Genomic DNA, 18,782 nt, shown 5'->3' on the forward strand with positions numbered 1-18,782 from the left:
TCATCTTTACTATCATTATTCTGAATTCTTTTTCAGGTAGACTGCCTATTTCCTCTTCATTTGTTAGGTCTGGTGGGTTTTTATCTTGCTCCTTCATCTGCTGTGTGTTTTTCTGTCTTTTCATTTTGCTTATCTTACTGTGTTTGGGGTCTCCTTTTTGCAGGCTGAAGGTTCGTAGTTCCTGTTGTTTTTAGTGTCTGTCCCCAGTGGCTAAGGTTGGTTCAGTGGGTTGTGTAGGCTTCCTGGTGGAGGGGACTAGTGCCTGTGTTGTGGTGGATGAGGCTGGATCTTGTCTTTCTGGTGGGCAGGTCCACGTCTGCTGTGTGTTTTGGGGTGTCTGTAGACTTATTATGATTTTGGGCAGCCTCTCTGCTAATGGGTGGGGTTGTGTTCCTGTCTTGCTAGTTGTTTGGCATAGGATGTCCAGCACTGTAGCTTGCTGGTCATTGAGTGAAGCTGGGTGCTGGCGTTGAGATGGAGATCTCTGGGAGATTTTCGCCGTTTGATATTATGTGCAGCTGGGAGGCCTCTTGTGGACCAGTGTCCTGAAGTTGGCTCTCCCACCTCAGAGGCACAGCACTGACTCCTGGCTGCAGCACCAAGAGCCTTTCATCCACAGGGCTCCTTAATTTGGGATGATTCGTTGTCTATTCAGGTACTCCACAGATGCAGGGTACATCAAGTTGATTGTGGAGCTTTAATCCGCTGCTTCTGAGGCTGCTGGGAGAGATTTCCCTTTCTCTTCTTTGTTCTCACAGCTCCCAGGGGCTCAGCTTTGGATTTGGCCCTGCCTGTGCGCGCAGGTTGCCGGAGGGCGTCTGTTCTTTGCTCAGACAGGACGGGGCCAAAGGAGCCGCTGATTCGGAGGCTCTGGCTCACTCAGGCCGGGGGGCAGGGAGGGCCACGGAGCGTGGGGCAGGCCTGCGGCGGCAGAGGCCGACGTGACGTTGCTAGCCTGAGACGCGCCGTGCGCTCCCCCGGGGGAGCTGTCCCTGGATCCCGGGACCCTGGCAGTGGCGGGCTGCACAGGCTCCCCGCAAGGGGGCGTGGATAGCGACCTGTGTTTGCACACAGGCCTCCTGGTGGTGGCAGCAGCAGCCCTAGCGTCCCATGTCTGTCTCTGGGCTCCGCACTCCCAGCCGCGGCTCATGCCCGTCTCCGGAGCCCTCCCAAGCAGAGTTCCCAATCCCCTCCCCTCGTGCACCAGGAAACAAAGAGGGAAGAAAAAGTCTCCTGCCTACTCGGCAGGTCCAGACCTTTCCCCGGACTCCCTTCCGGCCAGCTACGGTGCACCAACGACTCGCAGGCTGTGTTCATGCCGCCAACCCCAGTCCTCTCCCGGCGCTCCGACAGAAGCCGGAGCCTCAGCTCCCAGCCCCGCCTGCCCCGGCGGGCGAGCAGACAAGCCCCTCGGCTGGTGAGCGCCGGTCGGCCCGATCCTCTGCGCTGTAATCTCTCCGCCCTGCCTTCCGCACCCCTGCCGCCGCGCTCCCCTCCGCGGCTCCCAAGCTCCCCCATTCCGCCACCCGAAGTCTCCGCCCACGAAGGGGCCCCCAGTGCGTGGACACCTCTCCCCCCTCACAGCTCCCCCCCGCTGGCGCAGGACCCGTCCCTATCCCTCTGTCTCTGTTTAGTGTTTTCTTTTGCCCTAACCAGGTACGTGGGGGGTTCCCTGCCCTTTGGGAGGTCCGAGGTCCTCTGCCAGCGCTCAGCAGGTGCTCCGCAGGAGTTGTTCCACGCGTAGATGCACCTCCGGTGCATCTGTGGGGAGGAAGGTGATCTCCGCGTCCCACTCCTCCGCCATCCTCCCGGAAGTCCTCCATATTGTCTTGATTACTGTAGCTTTGTAGTATAGTCTGAAGTCAGGGAGCCTGATTCCTCCAGCTCCGTTTTTCATTCTCAAGATTGCTTCAGCTATTCGGGGTCTTTTGTGTTTCCATAAATTGTGAAATTTTTTGTTCTAGTTCTGTGAAAAATGCCAGTGGTAGTTTGATGGGGATTGCATTGAATCTGTAGATTGCTTTGTGTAGTAGAGTAATTTTCACAATGTTGATTCTTCCAATCCAAGAACATGGTATATCTCTCCATCTATTTGTATCATCTTTAATTTCTTTCATCAGTGTCTTTTAATTTTCTGCATACAGGTCTTTTGTCTCCTTAGGTAGGTTTATTCCTAGATATTTTATTCTTTTTGTTGCAATGGTAAATGGGAGTGTTTTCTTCATTTCACTTTCAGATTTTTCATCATTAGTATATAGGAATGCCAGAGATTTCTGTGCATTAATTTTGTATCCTGCTACTTTACCAAATTCATTGATTAGCTCTAGTAGTTTTCTGGTAGCATCTTTAGGATACTCTATGTATAGTATCATGTCATCTGCAAACAGTGACAGCTTTACTTCTTCTTTTCCGATTTGGATTCCTTTTATTTCCTTTTCTTCTCTGATTGCTGTGGCTAAAACTTCCAAAACTATGTTGAATAAGAGTGGTGAGAGTGGGCAACTTTGTCTTGTTCCTGATCTTAGTGGAAATGCTTTCAGTTTTTCACCATTGAGGATGATGTTGGCTGTGGGTTTGTCATATATGGCCTTTATTATGTTGAGCAAAGTTCCCTCTATGCCTACTTTCTACAGGATTTTTATCATAAATGGGTGTTGGATTTTGTCAAAAGCTTTTTCTGCATCTATTGAGATGATCATATGGTTTTTCTCCTTCAATTTGTTAATATGGTGTATGACGTTGATTGATTTGCGTATATTGAAGAATCCTTGCATTCCTGGAATAAACCCCACTTGATCATGGTGTATGACCCTTTTAATGTGCTGTTGGATTCTGTTTGCTAGTATTTTGTTGAGGATTTTTGCATCTATGTTCATCAGTGATATTGGCCTGTAGTTTTCTTTCTTTGTGACATCCTTGTCTGGTTTTGGTATCAGGGTGATGGTGGCCTCGTAGAATGAGTTGGGGAGTGTTCCTCCCTCTGCTATATTTTGGAAGAGTCTGAGAAGGATAGGTGATAGCTCTTCTCTAAATGTTTGATAGAATTCGCCTGTGAAGCCATCTGGTCCTGGGCTTTTGCTTGTTGGAAGATTTTTAATCACAGTTTCAATTTCAGTGCTTGTGATTGGTCTGTTCATATTTTCTATTTCTTCCTGATTCAGTCTTGGCAGGTTGTGCATTCCTAAGAATTTGTCCATTTCTTCCAGATTGTCCATTTTATTGGCATAGAGTTGCTTGTAGTAATCTCTCATGATCTTTTGTATTTCTGCAGTGTCAGTTGTTACTTCTCCTTTTTCATTTCTAATTCTATTGATTTGAGTCTTCTCCCTTTTTTTCTTGATGAGTCTGGCTAATGGTTTATGAATTTTGTTTATCCTTTCAAAGAACCAGCTTTTAGTTTTATTGATCTTTGCTATCGTTTCCTTCATTTCTTTTTCATTTATTTCTGATCTGATTTTTATGATTTCTTTCCTTCTGCTAACTTTGGGGTTTTTTTGTTCTTCTTTCTCTAATTGCTTTAGGTGCAACGTTAGGTTGTTTATTCGAGATGTTTCCTGTTTCTTAAGGTAGGATTGTATTGCTATAAACTTCCCTCTTAGAACTGCTTTTGCTGCATCCCATAGATTTTGAGTCGTCGTGTCTCCATTGTCATTTGTTTCTAGGTATTTTTTGATTTCCTCTTTGATTTCTTCAGTGGTCACTTCGTTATTAAGTAGTGTATTGTCTAGCTTCCATGTGTTTGTATTTTTTACAGATCTTTTCCTGTAATTGATATCGAGTCTCATAGCGTTGTGGTTGGAAAAGATACTTGATACAATTTCAATTTTCTTAAATTTACCAAGGCTTGATTTGTGACCCAAGATATGATCTATCCTGGAGAATGTTCCATGAGCACTTGAGAAAAATGTGTATTCTGTTGTTTTTGGATGGAATGTCCTATAAATATCAATTAACTCCATCTCGTTTAATGTATCATTTAAAGCTTGTGTTTCCTTATTTATTTTCATTTTGGATGATCTGTCCATTGGTGAAAGTGGGTGTTAAAGTCCCCTACTATGAATGTGTTACTGTCGATTTCCCCTTTTATGGCTGTCAGTATTTGCCTTATGTATTGAGGTGCTCCTATGTTGGGTGCATAAATATTTACAATTGTTATATCTTCTTCTTGGATCGATCCCTTGATCATTATGTAGTGTCCTTCTCTGTCTCTTCTAATAGTCTTTGTTTTAAAGTCTATTTTGGCTGATATGAGAATTGCTACTCCAGCTTTCTTTTGGTTTCCATTTGCATGAAATACCTTTTTCCATCCCCTTACTTTCAGTCTGTATGTGTCTCTAGGTCTGAAGTGGGTCTCTTGTAGACAGCAAATATATGCGTCTTGTTTTTGTATCCATTCAGCCAATCTGTGTCTTTTGGTGGGAGCATTTAGTCCATTTACATTTAAGGTAATTATTGATATGTGTGTTCCCATTCCCATTTTCTTAATTGTTTTGGGTTCGTTATTGTAGGTCTTTTCCTTCTCTTGTGTTTCTTGCCTAGAGAAGTTCCTTTAGCAGTTGTTGTAGAGCTGGTTTGGTGGTGCTGAACTCTCTCAGCTTTTGCTTGTCTGTAAAGGTTTTAATTTCTCCATCAAATCTGAATGAGATCCTTGGTGGGTAGAGTAATCTTGGTTGCAGGTTTTTCTCCTTCAACACTTTCAATATGTCCTGCCACTCCCTTCTGGCTTGCAGAGTTTCTGCTGAAAGATCAGCTGTTAACCTTATGGGGATTCCCTTGTGTGTTATTTTTCCCTTGCTGCTTTTAATATGTTTTCTTTGTATTTAATTTTTGACAGTTTGATTAATATGTGTCTTGGTGTATTTCTCCTTGGATTTATCCTGTATGGGACTCTCTGTGCTTCCTGGACTTGATTAACTATTTCCTTTCCCATATTAGGGAAGTTTTCAACTATAAATCTCTTTAAATATTTTCTCAGTCCCTTTCTTTTTTTCTTCTTCTTCTGGAACCCCTATAATTCGAATGTTGGTGCGTTTAATGTTGTCCCAGAGGTCTCTAAGACTGTCCTCAGTTCTTTTCATTCTTTTTTCTTTATTCTGCTCTGCAGTCGTTATTTCCACTATTTTATCTTCCAGGTCACTTATCCGTTCTTCTGCCTCAGTTATTCTGCTATTGATCCCATCTAGAGTATTTTTCATTTCATTTATTGTGTTGTTCATCATTGTTTGTTTCATCTTTAGTTCATCTAGGTCCTTGTTAACTGATGCTTGCATTTTGTCTATTCTATTTCCAAGATTTTGGATCATCTTTACTATCATTATTCTGAATTCTTTTTCAGGTAGACTGCCTATTTCCTCTTCATTTGTTAGGTCTGGTGGGTTTTTATCTTGCTCCTTCATCTGCTGTGTGTTTTTCTGTCTTTTCATTTTGCTTATCTTACTGTGTTTGGGGTCTCCTTTTTGCAGGCTGAAGGTTCGTAGTTCCCGTTGTTTTTGATGTCTGTCCCCAGTGGCTAAGGTTGGTTCAGTGGGTTGTGTAGGCTTCCTGGTGGAGGGGACTAGTGCCTGTGTTGTGGTGGATGAGGCTGGATCTTGTCTTTCTGGTGGGCAGGTCCACGTCTGCTGTGTGTTTTGGGGTGTCTGTAGACTTATTATGATTTTGGGCAGCCTCTCTGCTAATGGGTGGGGTTGTGTTCCTGTCTTGCTAGTTGTTTGGCATAGGATGTCCAGCACTGTAGCTTGCTGGTCATTGAGTGAAGCTGGGTGCTGGCGTTGAGATGGAGATCTCTGGGAGATTTTCGCCGTTTGATATTATGTGCAGCTGGGAGGCCTCTTGTGGACCAGTGTCCTGAAGTTGGCTCTCCCACCTCAGAGGCACAGCACTGACTCCTGGCTGCAGCACCAAGAGCCTTTCATCCACAGGGCTCCTTAATTTGGGATGATTCGTTGTCTATTCAGGTACTCCACAGATGCAGGGTACATCAAGTTGATTGTGGAGCTTTAATCCGCTGCTTCTGAGGCTGCTGGGAGAGATTTCCCTTTCTCTTCTTTGTTCTCACAGCTCCCAGGGGCTCAGCTTTGGATTTGGCCCTGCCTGTGCGCGCAGGTCGCCGGAGGGCGTCTGTTCTTTGCTCAGACAGGACGGGGCCAAAGGAGCCGCTGATTCGGAGGCTCTGGCTCACTCAGGCCGGGGGGCAGGGAGGGCCACGGAGCGTGGGGCAGGCCTGCGGCGGCAGAGGCCGACGTGACGTTGCTAGCCTGAGACGCGCCGTGCGCTCCCCCGGGGGAGCTGTCCCTGGATCCCGGGACCCTGGCAGTGGCGGGCTGCACAGGCTCCCCGCAAGGGGGCGTGGATAGCGACCTGTGTTTGCACACAGGCCTCCTGGTGGTGGCAGCAGCAGCCCTAGCGTCCCATGTCTGTCTCTGGGCTCCGCACTCCCAGCCGCGGCTCATGCCCGTCTCCGGAGCCCTCCCAAGCAGAGTTCCCAATCCCCTCCCCTCGTGCACCAGGAAACAAAGAGGGAAGAAAAAGTCTCCTGCCTACTCGGCAGGTCCAGACCTTTCCCCGGACTCCCTTCCGGCCAGCTACGGTGCACCAACGACTCGCAGGCTGTGTTCATGCCGCCAACCCCAGTCCTCTCCCGGCGCTCCGACAGAAGCCGGAGCCTCAGCTCCCAGCCCCGCCTGCCCCGGCGGGCGAGCAGACAAGCCCCTCAGCTGGTGAGCGCCGGTCGGCCCGATCCTCTGCGCTGTAATCTCTCCGCCCTGCCTTCCGCACCCCTGCCGCCGCGCTCCCCTCCGCGGCTCCCAAGCTCCCCCATTCCGCCACCCGAAGTCTCCGCCCACGAAGGGGCCCCCAGTGCGTGGACACCTCTCCCCCCTCACAGCTCCCCCCCGCTGGCGCAGGACCCGTCCCTATCCCTCTGTCTCTGTTTAGTGTTTTCTTTTGCCCTAACCAGGTACGTGGGGGGTTCCCTGCCCTTTGGGAGGTCCGAGGTCCTCTGCCAGCGCTCAGCAGGTGCTCCGCAGGAGTTGTTCCACGCGTAGATGCACCTCCGGTGCATCTGTGGGGAGGAAGGTGATCTCCGCGTCCCACTCCTCCGCCATCCTCCCGGAAGTCCTCCATATTGTCTTGATTACTGTAGCTTTGTAGTATAGTCTGAAGTCAGGGAGCCTGATTCCTCCAGCTCCGTTTTTCATTCTCAAGATTGCTTCAGCTATTCGGGGTCTTTTGTGTTTCCATAAATTGTGAAATTTTTTGTTCTAGTTCTGTGAAAAATGCCAGTGGTAGTTTGATGGGGATTGCATTGAATCTGTAGATTGCTTTGTGTAGTAGAGTAATTTTCACAATGTTGATTCTTCCAATCCAAGAACATGGTATATCTCTCCATCTATTTGTATCATCTTTAATTTCTTTCATCAGTGTCTTTTAATTTTCTGCATACAGGTCTTTTGTCTCCTTAGGTAGGTTTATTCCTAGATATTTTATTCTTTTTGTTGCAATGGTAAATGGGAGTGTTTTCTTCATTTCACTTTCAGATTTTTCATCATTAGTATATAGGAATGCCAGAGATTTCTGTGCATTAATTTTGTATCCTGCTACTTTACCAAATTCATTGATTAGCTCTAGTAGTTTTCTGGTAGCATCTTTAGGATACTCTATGTATAGTATCATGTCATCTGCAAACAGTGACAGCTTTACTTCTTCTTTTCCGATTTGGATTCCTTTTATTTCCTTTTCTTCTCTGATTGCTGTGGCTAAAACTTCCAAAACTATGTTGAATAAGAGTGGTGAGAGTGGGCAACTTTGTCTTGTTCCTGATCTTAGTGGAAATGCTTTCAGTTTTTCACCATTGAGGATGATGTTGGCTGTGGGTTTGTCATATATGGCCTTTATTATGTTGAGCAAAGTTCCCTCTATGCCTACTTTCTACAGGATTTTTATCATAAATGGGTGTTGGATTTTGTCAAAAGCTTTTTCTGCATCTATTGAGATGATCATATGGTTTTTCTCCTTCAATTTGTTAATATGGTGTATGACGTTGATTGATTTGCGTATATTGAAGAATCCTTGCATTCCTGGAATAAACCCCACTTGATCATGGTGTATGACCCTTTTAATGTGCTGTTGGATTCTGTTTGCTAGTATTTTGTTGAGGATTTTTGCATCTATGTTCATCAGTGATATTCGCCTGTAGTTTTCTTTCTTTGTGACATCCTTGTCTGGTTTTGGTATCAAGGTGATGGTGGCCTCATAGAAGGAATTTGGGAGTGTTCCTCCCTCTGCTATATTTTGGAAGAGTCTAAGAAGGATAGGTGTTAGCTCTTCTCTAAATGTTTGATAGAAATCACCTGTGAAGCCATCTGGTCCTGGGCTTTTGTTTGCTGGAAGATTTTTAATCACAGTTTCAATTTCAGTGCTTGTGATTGGTCTGTTCATATTTTCTATTTCTTCCTGATTCAGTCTTGGCAGGTTGTGCATTCCTAAGAATTTGTCCATTTCTTCCAGATTGTCCATTTTATTGGCATAGAGTTGCTTGTAGTAATCTCTCATGATCTTTTGTATTTCTGCAGTGTCAGTTGTTACTTCTCCTTTTTCATTTCTAATTCTATTGATTTGAGTCTTCTCCCTTTTTTTCTTGATGAGTCTGGCTAATGGTTTATGAATTTTGTTTATCCTTTCAAAGAACCAGCTTTTAGTTTTATTGATCTTTGCTATCGTTTCCTTCATTTCTTTTTCATTTATTTCTGATCAGATTTTTATGATTTCTTTCCTTCTGCTAGCTTTGGGTTTTTTTTGTTCTTCTTTCTCTAATTGCTTGAGGTGCAAGGTTAGGTTGTTTATTCGAGATGTTTCCTGCTTCTTAAGGTGGGCTTGTATTGCTATAAACTTCCCTCTTAGAACTGCTTTTGCTGCATCCCATAGGTTTGGGTTGTCGTATCTCCATTGTCATTCGTTTCTAGGTATTTTTTGATTTCCTCTTTGATTTCTTCAGTGATCACTTCGTTATTAAGTAGTGTATTGTCTAGCTTCCATGTGTTTGTATTTTTTACAGATCTTTTCCTGTAATTGATATCTAGTCTCATAGCGTTGTGGTCGGAAAAGATACTTGATACAATTTCAATTTTCTTGTATTTACCAAGGCTTGATTTGTGACCCAAGATATGATCTATCCTGGAGAATGTTCCATGAGCACTTGAGAAAAATGTGTATTCTGTTGTTTTTGGATGGAGTGTCCTATAAATATCAATTAACTCCATCTCGTTTAATGTATCATTTAAAGCTTGTGTTTCCTTATTTATTTTCATTTTGGATGATCTGTCCATTGGTGAAAGTGGGTGTTAAAGTCCCCTACTATGAATGTGTTACTGTCGATTTCCTTTTTTATGGCTGTTAGTATTTGCCTTATGTATTGAGGTGCTTCTATGTTGGATGCATAAATATTTACAATTGTTATATCTTTTTCTTGGATCGATCCCTTGATCATTATGTAGTGTCCTTCTCTGTCTCTTCTAATAGTCTTTATTTTAAAGTCTATTTTGTCTGATATGAGAATTGCTACTCCAGCTTTCTTTTGGTTTCCATTTGCCTGGAATGTCTTTTTCCATCCCCTTTCTTTCAGTCTGTATGTGTCTCTACGTCTGAAGTGGGTCTCTTGTAGACAGCATATATAAGGGTCTTGTTTTTGTATCCATTTAGCCAATCTGTGTCTTTTGGTGGGAGCATTTAGTCCATTTACATTTAAGGTAATTATCGATATGTATGTTCCTATCCCCATTGTCTAAATTGTTTTGGGTTCGTTATTATAGGTCTTTTCCTTCTCTTGTGTTTCTTGTCTAGAGAAGTTCCTTTAGCAGTTGTTGTAGAGCTGGTTTGGTGGTGCTGAACTCTCTCAGCTTTTGCTTGTCTGTAAAGGTTTTAATTTCTCCATCAAATTTGAATGAGATCCTTGGTGGGTAGAGTAATCTTGGTTGCAGGTTTTTCTCCTTCATCACTTTCAATGTGTCCTGCCACTCCCTTCTGGCTTGCAGAGTTTCTGCTGAAAGATCAGCTGTTAACCTTATGGGGATTCCCTTGTGTGTTATTTTTCCCTTGCTGCTTTTAATATGTTTTCTTTGTATTTAATTTTTGACAGTTTGATTAATATGTGTCTTGGTGTATTTCTCCTTGGATTTATCCTGTATGGGACTCTCTGTGCTTCCTGGACTTGATTAACTATTTCCTTTCCCATATTAGGGAAGTTTTCAACTATAAATCTCTTCAAATATTTTCTCAGTCCCTTTCTTTTTCTCTTCTTCTTCTGGAACCCCTATAATTCGAATGTTCGTGTGTGTAATGTTGTCCCAGAGGTCTCTGTGAGTGTCCTCAGTTCTTTTCATTCTTTTTGCTTTATTCTGCCCTCCAGTAGTTATTTCCACTATTTTATCTTCCAGGTCACTTATCCGTTCTTCTGCCTCAGTTATTCTGCTATTGATCCCATCTAGAGTACTTTTAATTTCATTTATTGTGTTGTTCATCATTGCTTGTTTCATCTTTATTTCTTCTAGGTCCTTGTTAAATGTTTCTTGCATTTTGTCCATTCTATTTCCAAGATTTTGGATCATGCTTACTATCATTATTCTGAATTCTTTTTCAGGTAGACTGCCTATTTCCTCTTCATTTGTTAGGTGTGGTGCATTTTTATCTTGCTTCTTCATCTGCTGTGTGTTTTTCTGTCTTCTCATTTTGCTTGTCTTACTGTGTTGGGGTTCTCCTTTTTGCAGGCTGCAGGTTCGTAGTTCCCGTTGTTTTTGATGTCTGTCTCCAGTGGCTAAGGTTGGTTCAGTGGGTTGTGTAGGCTTCCTGGTGGAGGGGACTAGTGCCTGTGTTGTGGTGGATGAGGCTGGATGTTGTCTCTCTAGTGGGCAGGTCCACATCTGGTGGTGTGTTTTGGGTTGTCTGTGGACTTATTATTATTTTAGGTAGCCTCTCTGCTAATGGATGGGGTTGTTTTCCTGTTTTGCTATTGTTTGGCATAGGTTGTCCAGCACTGTAGCTTGCTGGTCATTGAGTGAAGCTGGGTGCTGGTGTTAAGATGGAGGTCTCTGGGAGATTTTCGCCGTTTGATATTATGTGGAGCTGGGAGGTCTCTTGTTGACCAGTGTCCTGAAGTTGGCTCTCCCACCTCAGAGGCAGAGCCCTGACTCCTGGCTGGAGCACCAAGAGCCTTTCATCCACACGGCTCAGAAGAAAAAGGAGAAAAAGTAGAGAGAATTAGTAGAAGTATGAAGAAAGAAAGAAAGAAAGAAGGAAAGAAAGAAAGAAAGGAAGGAAGGAAGGAAGGAAGGAGAAAAGAAGGAAAGAAAGGAGGGAGGGAGGGAGGAAGGAAAGAAGGAGGGAAGGATGGAAAAAAGACAGAAAGAAGATACAGTAAAATAAAATAAAGTATGATAAAGTTATTGAATTAAATAATAATTATTTAGAAAAAAAAGGGACGGATAGAACCTTAGGACAAATGTTGGAAGCAAAGCTATACAGACAAGATCTCACACAGAAGCATTCACATACACACTCACAAAAAGAGGAAAAGGGGAAAAAATCATAGATCTTGCTCTCGAAGTCCACCTCCTCAATTTGGGATGATTCGTTGTCTATTCATGTATTCCACAGATGCAGGTACACCAAGTTGATTGTGGAGATTTAATCCTCTGCTCCTGAGGCTGCTGGGAGAGATTTCCCTTGCTCTTCTTTGTTCTCACAGCTCCCAGGGGCTCAGCTTTGGATTTGGGCCTGCCTCTGCGTGTAGGTCGCCGGAGGGCGTCTGTTCTTTGCTCACACAGGACGGGGTTAAAGGAGCCGCTGATTCGGGGGCTCTGGCACACTCAGGCCGGGGGGAGGAAGGGGTATGGAGTGTGGGGCGGGCCTGCGGTGGCAGAGGCCAGCATGACGTTGCACCAGCCTGAGGCGCGCCGTGCGTTCTCCCAGGGAAGTTGTCCCTGGATCCCGAAACTCTGGCAGTGGCGGGCTGCACAGGCTCCCCGGAAGTGGGGTGTGGGTAGTGACCTGTGCTCCCACACAGGCTTCTTGGTGGCGGCAGGAGCAGCCTTAGTGTCTCATGTCTGTCTCTGGGGTCCGTGCTTTTAGCCGCGGCTCGTGCCTGTCTCTGGAGCTCCTTTAAGCAGCGTTCTTAATCCCCTCTCCTCGTGCACCAGGAAACAAAGAGGGAAGAAAAAGTCTTTTGCCTCTTCGGCAGGTGCAGACTTTTCCCCGGACTCCCTCCCGGCTAGCCGTGGCGCACTAACCCCCTGCAGGCTGTGTTCACGCCGCCAACCCCAGGCCTCTCCCTGCGCTCCGACCGAAACCCGAGCCTCAGCTCCCAGCCCCGCCCTCCCCGGCGGGTTAGCAGACAAGCCTCTCGGGCTTGTGAGTGACGGTCGGCACCAATCCTCTGGGCAGGAATCTCCCCGCTTTGCCCTCCGCACCCCTGTTGCTGTGTTCTCCTCCGCGGCCCCAGAAGCTTCCCCCCTCCGCCACCCGCAGTCTCCGCCCGTGAGTGGGCTTCCTAGTGTGGAAACCTTTCCTCTTTCACAGCTCCCTCCCGCTGGTGCAGGTCCCGTCCCTATCCTTTTGTCTCTGTTTATTCTTTTTTCTTTTGCCCTACCCAGGTAGGTGAGGGGTTTCTTGCGTTTTGGGAGGTCTGAGGTCTTCTGCCAGCGTTCAGTAGGTGTTCTGTAGGAGTTGTTCCACGTGTAGATGTGTTTGTGGTGTATCTGTGGGGAGGAAGGCGATCTCTGCGTCTTGCTCTTCCGCCATCTTTGGAAAGTGCCTTATTTGAGTCTCTGAAGGAACACTTTACTTCTCAGAGATCTCTGCCCCCGCCTCTCTCTCTCGGCCTTGGCACGGTGCCCAAGTGCCTGGCGGGGAAGGAGGGGCTGTGGCCTCCCTGTCTTGGACAGGTTTCTCCAAGCCTCAGTGGTCCGGGGCCGCTGAAGCAGCCTCGCTGTTGGCAAGGCCTGGCCTGGCCTTGAGGCCACGCCGAGCAGTCAGAATCCTGGTCTGGCCCCGCTTTCTGCCTGTTGTGCACTTTTTCTGGAGTCCAGATATCCTGACACTGTGAATAGCCTCATAGCCATTCGTTCTGTAGCGGTAAAGGGGTTGCCCATCAGTCCTTCTGCTCAACCTTCAGTCATCAGGGCAGAAATTACGATCTGGCCCTAGAGACGATGGAACCAGGAGGGCAGAGCGGCTTTGCCCCAGGCCACACAGTCGGCAACCAGAAAAGCATCCTCATCCGGCCTTCTCCCCTTTCTGTCTCACCACCAGAATCACCAGCAGACCCTGTGAGTTAGAGAGCTGGGCTGGTTGCATTCCCACCCTGCCTGAACTCTACTCCAGCGTCGTAGGGTAGAACACACGACCAGGCTGCCAGGGGTATGGGAGGGTCAGGGGCGGCTGGCCCCAGGCCCACAGAGGAAGCACCAGTGACACGGCCCAGCCTGGGTGTGGGCGGCAGAGTGCTCAGGCCACAGAAACCTGGGCCTGGCAAAGTGACAGGCTGGCCTTGCTGAGAGCAAGCGTCACAAGGGATGCCTCTGGGTTCAAAAGTCCAGGCTTTGAGGGACAGAGTGAGGACCCAAGGAGGACCACAGCTTCTGAGGGGACGACTTGAAGCTGGCCTCCGCAGTCATCCCATCGGGGTTCCGGAGCGTGATGCGGCCACCAAAAGTGCAGATCCCTTGGCTACGCTGAAGGAGTCTCTTGTCCAGTGGAGATGAGGTGGTGGTCAGTTCTGAGTGACACAAAAACAACTGGAGTTTGTCCAAAGGAGGGCAACCAGGATGGAAAAATGAAACCAGATTGTCCCACAAGGAACTGGGAATGTTTCGCCTGATAGAGCATGGAACCGGGTGGCCATGGGCCTCACCTTCCCCTAGGGGAAGGGACGAGGTGGAGAGGCAGGATCTGATCCCCATGTGGAAACCCGAGGGCACAGTCTGGAACCCCTTGCGGGTTGCCCCCCAGACAAGGATTTTAGTGAAGGCCAATGCTCTAAAGATGCCGCGGCCCAGGAAAGGGTGCTCGGCCAGGAGGGCTCGGTCAGCGGGTAGGCGAGAACGAGAGGGTCGGCCTCCCGTGTCTCTTCCAACATGGGGGCCTTTGTGAGCCCTTGCCCAGCGGCCAGTCGTCCCTCTGTGCCCTCTGGGCCTGAGCCTGCAGGCTTCTCTCTGGCTGCACCTGTGGCCCCAGGTGAGCTGCCTTTGCTGTGCTGTGTCTCTGCTCTTGTGTTCTCCTCAGGGGAGGTGCTGGGGTCGGGGCACAGCAGGAGGCCCTGCTTTACTCACTCGAATGCTTCTGAGGCGCTCTGCGGTCCCCCGGGCCGTGTCGCACACATGGGAAATGAGGAACCGCACCCCCGCTCCCCGACGCACACATCTATACGCTGAGCCCTCTGCCACTCCTTCTGAGGGAGCTGGATTTCTGTTTTCAATTTTTTTAGCTGAAGAATAACCCATACACATATAGGAACATGCAAACATACGTACCAAAATAATTTTAAACAATAATAACTCAGTCATTGAAAACAAAGCCAACACCCATGTACCCACCACCCAGGTCAGGAAATAGCACACTCCCAACCCCCCAGAAGCACCCCTTTGCCTCCTGTCAGTCATTTTCCACTCCCTCCTGCCCAAGATACCCACCCCGACTCCCGACTCCAAGTCTATGGTCTTATTTGCCTGTTTGGAAAGCTTATGTAAGTAGACCCGTGTATGTGCTCTTTCGCTTCTTTGGCTAACATTGTATTTGTGGGATTTCTGCTTACTGAGCAGAGCTCTAGTTTGCTCATTTTTAGTGCTGAGTAGTATCCCATCATGTGAATAACCACAAGTTTATCCATTCTACTGTTGATGGCCGTGTGCGTTGTTTCCAGGTTGGAGCTTTTACAAATTCTGTTTCACAACCGGTGCAAACAGTTCTGCCGGATACCCACTGGGGCATGGGGTCGGTGGGTCGCAGGGCTCAGCGGCGGGAGGTGCTGCCAGTTTCCCAGGCAGCTGTGGGAATTGAGTCTCAATGTTCTCTTGAGGTGTCAGTGGTCGCCATGGGGACAGCTGTGGCCGACTGGGGATGACTTCCTTACAGAGGAGGTGTGCGTCCCCCTCTCTCACAGAGTGCTGTTCGCTGGGATGGGCACGGGGGGCAGCTGGAGGGTGGACTGCAGGGTTCTGCTTCTGGAGGGGAAAGGGGGGGTCAGCTAGGAGGCTGGTGCCGTTGTGCAGGTGACAGAAGACAGTGGGCCAAATCAGGGCAGGTGTGATGGGATGGGGATGAGGGGACAGGCGCAAGGCACGAGGGAGGCGGAACTGGCAGGACTTGGTGCCTAATCAGATGCTGGGGAGACGGCGGAGGCATCGGTGGAAGTGCCTGGTTATTGCTGAGATGGGAAACAGGAGGAGCAGATGCTGGGGAGAAGGGGAGTTTGGCCATACACTCAAGGACCGCTAAGCTACAGGGGGCCCACTTATACGAACCTGCCTGCTTGGGAGGCCAAAGCCCAGTTGAGCAGCACATCTTTGGTGGAACTCAGAGACGCACAGTCTGAGCTGATGCCCAGGGGACAACCAGTAGCCCCGGAGCGTCTAAGGCCTGCAAGGATCTCACTAAAAGCAAAAATTGGGGGTTTCTTCTTTGCTGCTGTGGGGCTGCTTTGAGAAGCAGAACCTCCCTTCTTTCAAGGGGCTTTGAGCATAAACTGAGTATGCATGGCTACAGAACCTTCTGGGACATCAGTAGCATGGAGGGAAACCATGACCATCCAGGGCTAAGGGAGCCCAGTGCCCTAAGGTAGTATCCAGGAGCCTGGGTCTGGTTGAGGCCAGCACTGATGACTCCAGAGGTCCAGCTGGGGGCAAGGACCCTAAAAGCAGGAGGTCCTGGGCCTCTGGCGATGCTCAAATTCAGGCCAGTCATGGAGTGGTCCCAAGGAACTAGGCTTTTCAGAACGGGACCCCAGCCCATGCTTATGGGGAGCAGGCCCCAGCCCCTGGGGTGGGAGCTGTAGGAGCAGACCAGCATGCCACACCCCAGCCAGGTAGACGGAAGCAGGGGCGGAGCATCTCTGTCCTCTGTCCTAGCAAAGAACTAGGGGCCTGTGAAGAAAACGGAGGCACAAGTTCAGTCTCAGGGAGGAGACCAGCACTTCGAGACAGGGATCCTCGGGCTTCGTGGGAAAGCTGACCCCAGACCTCCCGCAGCCTCCCAGGATCCCAGACACCTGCACCTACAAGTAATCCCCACCAGCCAGTAGGCCTGAGGCTCCCCCATGCCCTCTGACCCCACTTTCCGCCCCGGCTCCTAGGGAGGCCCCATCCAGAACCGCAAGTCCAAGCGCTGTCTGGAGCTGCAGGAGAACAGCGGTGCAGAGTTTGGCTTCCAGCTGGTGCTGCAGAGGTGCTCGGGCCAGCACTGGAGCATCACCAATGTCCTGAGGAGCCTGGCGTCCTGACCCCGCCGGGAGTCGTCTCACACCCCGCCCCTTTGCTACTGTGTAGCACCCGCTGCAACGTTGCCTGCTGTCCGTGTGGGGTTGTTTGGAGTCTGGGGAACCAGGTTGGTGGGCCCCCAAAAGAGCTTTTTATTTCCTAGTCAATGTTCATGGAGTTTATAGAAAGAGGCCGAACGGTGGGTGAGGGTATAATATCATAAACTATTTTGCAACTGTAAATAGGGGACACATGGAAAATATTTATAACTGACAATAAAATACTATTGGTTAAGAAAAGGGATTTTGCAGTTATTTGGTGCTCGGTGGAGATTCAGGCCTGGCTCCTCTGAACTTGGAGTGCTTGTAGCCCAAGATGTGTCCCAGTGTGCTCTCCCTACTCTACATCCCTGAGAGAGAAAGGAGGCTTTAAGCCCCTGCAGACAGTGAGAGCTCGTTGTGCAAGCTGCCGGCTTTCTCTAGGAGGCCCAGGGCAGCGAGAAGGGTGCCTCGACCTCAGGGCCACCTCCAGAGAGGAGGTTCCCTCTGCCTCTGCGCAGCACTTACCGCCTCCGGAAGACGGCCCCAGTCCTCCATCCCGAGAAACCAGGACGGCTCGTTGGCCACTGGAGCGTCACCTGCTGGGCTTCAGACACTTGCCTACAACAACTGCCCCATCCAGTTTCTAAGACCGTTCTCTTCCTCCATGAATCACGGTGCATTAGTTTCCTGGGGCAACAAAGTGCCGCAAACTGGGTGGCTTAAACAACAGTCGTCTCACAGTTCTGGAGGCTAGGAGTCCAAAATCAGGGAGTCAGCTGGGTCGGCTCCTTCTGAGAGCTGTAAGGGAGAATCGGTTACAGGCCTCTCCCCGAGCTGAGCTTCTAGTAGCCTCAGGCGTTCCTTGGCTTGTAGATGGCTGTCTTCTCCCTGTGTCTTTCCTCCCTCCCCGTGTCATCGCCCCCCCTCCCTCTCAGGGCTCGACCCAATCACCTCCTGAACACTAGTCTCTAGTCCTGCTCCTGGGAGAAGCAGCTCACACCCAGTCCTCCTGTACAAGGGCCCCCAGCCATGACACAGTGCCACTTGGACAGTGATACTCAAAACCTACGTCTCTGCCCGGACTTCTCCTCTGCGCCCCAGGCCCAGTCTCCCTCTGCTGACGGGCCCCGGGCAGCTGGGTCGCTGTCCTTTGGACAGTGCTGATCTGATGTGCAGAGAACAGACCTGTCTCTCATCCTCCCAGGCCCACCCTGGTGACCAGCACCACCCGCCTGCAGGTGCTCAGGCCAGAGTCCTCCTCTCGTCTCTAACCACCCCCACCCCTCACCCCCATATCTTGTCAGTACATCATGACAGTGATACCCCCTAAACAGCTCTGGAATCCCCTCCCCAGGCCTCTTCATTGCTCACAAGGACCTGCCTCCCCACCTCCCGTCTCCCCTCTCCCACCTCACCTGTCCTCACTACAGTTCTCAAGGGGTCTTTCTCAGATGCGAACATCATCAGATTTTTTCTGACTGAAAGCCTTCAGTGGGTCTCATCAGAGATGGTAAACGCCGAGCTCAGGCACCAGCCTCAGAGCTTCCTCCTGTGCTGAGTCCAGAGGCCAAGTGTCAGAATAACCCGGGTCAGGGGCCTTAGACGCGGGGGGTGGGGGGCATGGGTGCAAGGAGGCCTGGTTTCCCGGCTGTCCCTCCCACTGGACGTCTATAGCCCCAGTCCACCCCCTAGGGATGTTGGTGTCCTGTGGCTTCTTTCCTTCTTTCCAAGAAGTTTTTCTTGGGGGTGATATTAGTTTGCTAGAGCTCTGACAACAAAGGACCATAGACTGGGTGACTTAAACAACAGAAGTGTGTTGTCTCACAGTCCTGGAGCCCAGAAGTCCAAGATCAAGGTGTTGGTAAGGTTGGTTCCCCTGAGGGCTGTGAGGGAAGGTCGTGTGCCAGGCTTCTCTCCTTGCCTGGTAAATAACTGTTTTCTCTCTGTGTCTCTTCCCATCCTCTTCCCTCTGTGTGTGTCTTGTTTCCAAATTTCTCCTTCTTATAAGGATACCAGTCATATTGGATTAGGGCCCATCCTAATGACCTCATTTTAGCTTCAGGACCTCTGTAAAGACCCCATCTCCAAACAAGGTCACATTGTGAGGTACGGGAGGTCAGGACTTCAACATATGAGTGTGTGGGGGGGGGCACAACTCAACCCATAAGAGGAGAGCAGAGGAGGGAGATGAGCAGACCCCAGGTCCCAAAAGGCTGCCTCCACTCACGCCCACCTTGCCCGGCAAGTCCTGCCTGTGGGGCAGTCCCAGCTGTCCCAGCCT

The 18,782-nt window shown here is 48.9% G+C and overlaps 1 protein-coding gene across 2 annotated transcripts in view; it reads left to right on the forward strand.

Annotated features, from left to right (window-relative positions):
• GALNT18 (polypeptide N-acetylgalactosaminyltransferase 18) overlaps nt 1-16,759 on the forward strand; it is a 362,747-nt gene extending 345,988 nt beyond the window's left edge. For both annotated transcript variants that reach the window (XM_067749893.1, XM_067749894.1), the window contains one exon: nt 16,337-16,759. In XM_067749893.1, coding sequence (XP_067605994.1) covers nt 16,337-16,483 — 147 coding nt within the window. In that variant the 3' untranslated portion in view covers nt 16,484-16,759. The remainder of the gene's footprint in view (nt 1-16,336) is intronic.
• The last annotated feature ends 2,023 nt before the right edge of the window (nt 16,760-18,782 follow it).

The sequence above is a fragment of the Pseudorca crassidens genome, chromosome 9 (assembly GCF_039906515.1).
Source record: "Pseudorca crassidens isolate mPseCra1 chromosome 9, mPseCra1.hap1, whole genome shotgun sequence".
NCBI classification, from domain to species: domain Eukaryota; kingdom Metazoa; phylum Chordata; class Mammalia; order Artiodactyla; family Delphinidae; genus Pseudorca; species Pseudorca crassidens.